This window comes from Quercus lobata, chromosome 9 (genome assembly GCF_001633185.2).
Source record: "Quercus lobata isolate SW786 chromosome 9, ValleyOak3.0 Primary Assembly, whole genome shotgun sequence".
Classification (NCBI taxonomy): Eukaryota; Viridiplantae; Streptophyta; class Magnoliopsida; order Fagales; family Fagaceae; genus Quercus; species Quercus lobata.
The window spans coordinates 34,541,512-34,548,001 of record NC_044912.1 but is presented as its reverse complement, the minus strand read 5'-3'; the positions used below and the strand labels follow the sequence as shown (position 1 = coordinate 34,548,001).

The window sequence follows — 6,490 nt, the reverse complement described above, 5'->3', positions numbered from 1 at the left end:
CCTTTGAATGAAGTTTTATTTTCTTTGCATGGACAAGTGATCTCATTTTCTTTGCATGGACGAATGTTGCTAAGCTATTTTAAGTCAAACCCAGCTTTAGCTCGTCTATGTCGAGAACATATTTTTCATATTGGTAGTCTAACTCGTCTTAACAAGTAGTATTTTTACTTAGCTTGATTCGTCTTAAGACTTTACAAGCTAATTTTACATACCATCTTACTTATTCTGCCAACTGTTTCTCTCGTCCAGAGTTTGGATTGTTTCAGTTGGCTTTGCCTCATCCATGATTTGGACGAGTGTAGTTATGGTTTTTTCCTTGCTTTATTCAAGAAAATTTAGACGTTACATCTCTGCGTCCAGAGATTTTGTTCGTCTTGGATCTTTCAATCCTCTTGAAGATTGGCTTGGACGACAATATCATGGAGATGTAAAATTCACACAACATTTTGTACATAACATAGATATTGTTTACAGATAAGGCACATGCACACTGATGCCTTTTTATTTAATAAGTACATACTTCATAACTTCGTCCATAACCATAACATAACCATAATAAGTAATAAAATAGTAGTTTCAAACTTCACACACAAACAGCACCAAATATAGTAGTATCAAACACAAACAGCATCAAACATAGTAGTACGTTAGTTGACAGACAAGACCCAGGCTCGTCCATAGGTCCACTTTTACTGATAGTATCTCCTCAGGTGCTCCACATTCCAAGGATGTTCCAACTTTCTCCAGTCCAGGGCCTCTAGGTAGTAGGATCCTTGCCTTTTACAGTTGATAACTCTATAGGGTCCTTCCCAGTTTGGGCCCAACTTCCCATATGCTAGGTTCTTGGTTGACAAAGAGACCTTTCTCAGGATGAGATCTCCTATGTTGAAACGCCTAGGCTTCACCATCGCATCATACTGTCTAGCCATGAGGTTCTTGTACTTTGCTGCCCTGTGTTCTGCGTTTGCCCTTACCTCGTCTATTAGGTCGAGGTTCAAACGAAGCTGGTCCTCATTATCCTTGTCTTGATACATCATCACCCTGTGATTAGCCATATGTACTTCTGCAGGTATGACTACATCGCTTCCATAGGCTAGCTTGAAAGGAGTCTCCCCTGTAGGGGTTCTCACTGTGGTCCTGTACGCCCATAAAACTCCTGGTAATTCATCTGGCCATACTCCCTTTGCCCCCTCAAGCCGAGTCTTGATGATTTTCAATAAGGATAGATTTGCAACTTCAGCTTGGCCATTGGCTTGGGTATGTGCAGGCGAGGAATAATGGTTCTGAATTCCAAAGTGTAAGCAAAAGTCCTTGAAGAGTGCATTGTCAAATTGTCGTCCGTTGTCAGACACCAATACCTTCGGCACTCCAAATCTGCATGCAATGTTCTTCCACACGAAATTTTTCACATTCTGTTGTGTGATATTTGCCAATGGTTCTGTTTCCACCCATTTGGTGAAGTAATCGATGTCCACCACTAAAAACTTCATTTGCCTTATTCCCAAAGGGAAGGGACCCAAAATGTCCAGTCCCCATTGTGCGAAGGGCCACGGTGCCACCATTGGGGTGAGGTATTCCGATGGTTGTTTGGGGACGTTGCTAAACCGCTGACGTTGCTAAACCGCTGACACTGGTCGCAGACCTTAACGTATGCTTTAGCATCAGCTTGCATGTTCGGCCAGCAATACCCTGCACGGACGACCTTGTGGACAAGTGATCTGGCTCCTGAGTGATTGCCACATGCCCCTTCATGAACTTCTCTCAGTACGTAGTTTGCTTCGTCCGGAGCTAAGCATCTAAGGTAAGGTTGAGAGAAACCTCTCTTGTATAGCACTTCATTCATAAGGACGTATCTAGCTAATCTCACCCTCACCTTCCTGGCCTCGTCCTTCTCTTCTGGTAGTCGTCCCGTCTTTCAAGTATGATATAATGGGGTCATCCAATTTTCTCTGTTATCCACCTGTTGTACTTCCGGGACATCTATACTTGGCATATATTGAACTTCATTTGACTTTTCTATTGATTCATTTGCTGAGGCTTCTTTTGCTATAGTATCAGCTTCCACGTTCTCCTCCCTTGGGATTTGAACAAAGTCAGCTTTTTCAAATCTTTTCACAAGGCGCATCACCCTACCAAGGTATTTTTTCATTCGTTCTTCCTTCGCTTCATACATCCCATTTACTTGCCCCATGATCAGTTGAGAATCCCTCATGACACATATGGACTTGGCTTCCACAGACTTAGCCAATTCTAGCCCTTTGAGGAGGGCTTCATATTCGACTTCATTGTTAGTTGCTTGGTACTGTAGACGGACTTTATGTTTCAGTTTATCTCCTTCTGGGGATTGCAGGACCACACCAATTCCTCCTGCATGCCGTGTAGACGAACCATCCACGTGGACGATCCATCTCTTACTGTCTTCTGTCTCATTATGACTTGGGGTAAACTCTGCAATAAAATCTGCTAGGGCTTGAGCTTTTATGGCATGCCTTGGTTGATACCTAATATCAAACTCACTGAGCTCCACAGCCCACTGGATTAATCGTCCTGCAGCTTCCAGTCTATTCATTGCCTTCTTAAGCGGATGATCTGTCATGACATTAATGACATGTGCTTGGAAATAATGCCTCAGCTTCCTAGAAGCGGTGATCAGTGCGAAGGCTAATTTCTCCATTTGTGGATACCGTCCTTCCGCTCCTTTCAATGCCTTGCTTGTATAGTACACAGGTCTTTGCACTTTATCTTCCTCTCTTATCAATGCTGAGCTCACGGCATGCGGGGTTACCGCTAAGTATAAATATAATTCCTCTCCCTCCACTGATGGACTCAGCAGCGGTGCCATGGTAAGGTATGCCTTCAAATCTTCGAAAGCTCTCTGACACTCGTCGGTCCATTCGAATGATTTTTTGAGAACCTTAAAAAATGGCAAACATTTATCAGTAGCTTTAAAGACAAATCTGTTAAGCGCGGCAACTCGTCCAGTGAGGGATTGGATTTCCTTGGTATTTTGCGGTGGCTTCATGTCCAATATTTCTTGAATTTTATCTGGATTTGCTTCAATTCCCCTGTGGAGACCATAAAGCCAAGGAATTTCCCTGACGATACTCCAAAAGCACATTTGCTAGGATTCAGCTTCATGTGATACTGTCTCAGTGTGTCAAATGTCTCCTGCAGGTCGTCTAGATGCCTTCCCTCGTCCTGACTTTTCACCAGCATGTCATCTACATAGAATTCTACATTCCGCCCAATTTGCGGACGAAACATGTGGTTGACCAACCTCTGATATGTCGCTCCTACGTTCTTTAAACCAAATGGCATTACCTTATAGCAGAATAAGCCTTGACTAGTGACAAAAGATGTCTTCTCTTGGTCAGCCTCGTCCATCCTTATCTGATTGTATCCCGAAAAGGCATCCATGAAGCTAAGCAATTTGTGGCCTGTAGTTGAGTCTACTAACTGGTCAATGCGCGGTAGCGGATAACTATCCTTGGGGCAAGCCTTATTCAGATCAGTGAAGTCCACGCACATTCTCCACTTGCCATTTGCCTTTTTGACCATTACTACATTGGCCAACCAATCCGGGTAGTACACTTCCCGAATGAACTTCGCTACCATCAGCTTTTGGACCTCATCCTTGATTACACCATCTCTCTCAGGGGCAAACACCCTCTTCTTTTGCCGCACAGGCTTGGAGGAAGGACATACATTCAAACGGTGGGTAATGACACTAGGGTCTATACCCGGCATATCCTCGTGACTCCACGCAAACACATCAATGTTTTTCTTCAAAAACTGGATGAGGTCCTTTTTAATCTTCTCTTCTAAATCTGCTCCAACCTTGGTACACCTCTCAGGGTTATCTTCATCCAAGGAAATGTCTTCCAATGCTTCAGTAGGCTCTGCTACAACCTTCTTTTCTTCAATATTCATGGCTTGAACTTGTTCATCCATGGCCAACATGGCCAAGTAACATTCTCTTGCTGCCAGTTGGTCCCCTTGTACCTGCCCTACCCCGTGTTCTGTTGGAAACTTGACTGATAAGTGGTAAGTAGAGGTAACGGCTTTCCAACTATTCAAAGTTGGTCTCCCAATTATGGCATTGTAGGAGGATGGACAATCTACCACAATGAAGTTCACATCCTTGGTGATTTGTCGTGGGTATGCCCCCACTACCACGGATAAGGAAATAGTACCCACTGGTTGCACCTTCATCCCACCAAAGCCTACTAGGGGGGAGTTCATTGGACGGAGCTGGTCTCGTCCTAATCTCATCTGCTGAAAAGCTGGGTAATATAAAATGTCTGCTGAGCTTCCATTGTCCACAAGCACTCTTCTAGTTGTGTAGTTTGCAATTAATAAGGAGATGACGAGAGCATCATCATGAGGGTGGTGAATTCTGTCAGCATCCTCGTCCATGAAAGTGATTGCCTGCTCGTTCGTGGACCTTGCTCTCGGTGATCGTCCAGAAAGTTGGACGCTCTGTACTACCTTCAAGTATGCTTTCTTGGACTTGGACGACTGGCTAGTTGAACTTCCCCCAATAATGACTCTTATCTCCCCGAGTGATGGTCGTGATGATTCTTCCATCTTCCCTTTCTGTTTCTCGTCCCTCTGGTCTCGCCCAAGGAAACCCCTCAACTTCCCTTGCCTTATAAGATTTTCAATTTGTTGCTTTAAATCAAAACACTCATCTGTGTCATGACCATGATCCCTATGGAAGCGACAATACTTGTTCCTATTGCGCTTGTTGGGATCCCCCTTCATTTTCTCCGGCCATTTCAGGGAAGGATCATCCTTGATTTGCATAAAGACTTGCTCAAGTGAGGCCTTTAAAGGGGTATATTGCTGGTTCCGTACTGAAGGGCCTAGCTTCTTACTTTCTCGGTCTCTCATTTCTTCCGTCCATCCCTTCTTTGGACGAGTACCTTGCTCGTGATGGCGACTGGGATTTGTGTCCATTCTTTCAGACCTCTTCCTCTTCTTAGCAATGATCGCATCCTTTGCGTTCATAAAATTCTGAGCCGAATGGACGAGTTCGGCCATGGACTGGGGCTCTTTTTCATAGAGTTTGTGTATAAACAGATCCGAATTCACCCCATTATGGAAGGCTGCCAGTAGGAGCTTATCATCTGCTTCATCCACACTGAGGGCTTCTTTGTTGAAACGGGTGATAAACGACCGATGGCTCTCGTTCTCTCCTTGCTCTATTGTCAACAGACTGGACGAGGAATGCTTGTGCCTTTGTCCCCCAATGAAATTGTTAACAAACAACTTGCTCAACTCTTCAAAAGAACTCACCGAATTTGGGGGTATTTTGCTGAACCAAACTCGCGCCGGACCCTTAAGGGTGGTAGGGAAGGCTCTACACATTATCTCATCAGGCACCCCTTGAAGATGCATGGTGGTCTTGAAAGTGGCTATGTGATCAAACGGGTCACGTGTTCCATCATATGAATCCAGAGAAGACAACTTGAACTTTGATGGTAGGGGGTGACCGTTGATGGAAGCCGTAAAGGGGGAATCAGTTCTGTGAACCAAATCTTCTATCGGATTCGCCCTTCTCATATTCTCTTTCATTTCCTCCATAACTCTCTTCACTTGGTCCATTTCTTCCTTCAAGTGTGGTACCGTTCGTGAAGTGGTGCCTCTAAACTGACTTCCAATTTCGGTATTCTCTCTACCGCCATGACTCTGTGTTTGTCCTCCTTCACGTTCTTCATGTGTTTGCCTCCTCATATTAATCTCCATTCGTAATTCTTGGTTTTGGCGAGTCAACTCCGCCATAGCGTCAGCCATAGATTGCGCATGTTGGACAGATGACGCCTGCATGACCGGTGCAGACTGGCGATCGCGATGCGGGTTGCTGCTTCCCTGATGGCCTGGGCTAGTAGCCCTCGATCTAGTCCGAACCATCAACCCTTTGTCACGGAGAAGTAAACTGTGAAACAATCTCTTCCCACAGATGGCGCCAACTGATGATTCCTTGGATATCAGTGGATTGACAAGACTCGAGCGATGATCTTTGGGCTATATCCTGTAATACAAAGAAAACTAAATCAGAGGGGACCGGTGGGGACCGGCCAAAAGTCCTCTGATGATGAAGTTAGTTATTTTGAACTCTCTGTAAGGAAGAAGTATTTTCTCAAAGTGAAATTGTCTGAATCCCCTTACCCTTCATCGAAGAAGCCTTATATAGTATGCATGGAACGGTCATCTGTTTAGTAACCGTTCCCAATGTCGAGGAGTCCAGAGAATTGGGGGTAACTTCCATAACCGCTATGGAAGTTACCTAGGTTGGACGGGCCGTTCTATGGTGAACTCGTCCATCCTTAGTAAAAGATGGACGAGACCTCCACGATGAACTCGTCCATCTTTAGTAAAAGATGGGTAAGACCATCTTGGACAGCTTGCCCTGCTTCAATGATGGGTAAGATTCCATGAGGTATTGTCTGTCCATAGACGGACGAGGTTAGCCAGAACGCTTGGAACA

The 6,490-nt window shown here is 44.8% G+C and overlaps 1 protein-coding gene across 1 annotated transcript; it reads right to left on the bottom strand.

Moving 5' to 3' along the window:
- Window positions 1-3,018: 3,018 nt before the first annotated feature.
- On the bottom strand, window positions 3,019-5,586 carry LOC115961637. Its single transcript, XM_031080580.1, has 3 exons — window positions 5,324-5,586; window positions 4,003-5,239; window positions 3,019-3,321 (listed from the first exon to the last, which is right to left on the bottom strand). Exons 1-3 carry the CDS (start codon window positions 5,584-5,586, stop codon window positions 3,019-3,021), a joined length of 1,803 nt encoding a protein of 600 aa, XP_030936440.1.
- Between the last annotated feature and the right edge of the window lie 904 nt (window positions 5,587-6,490).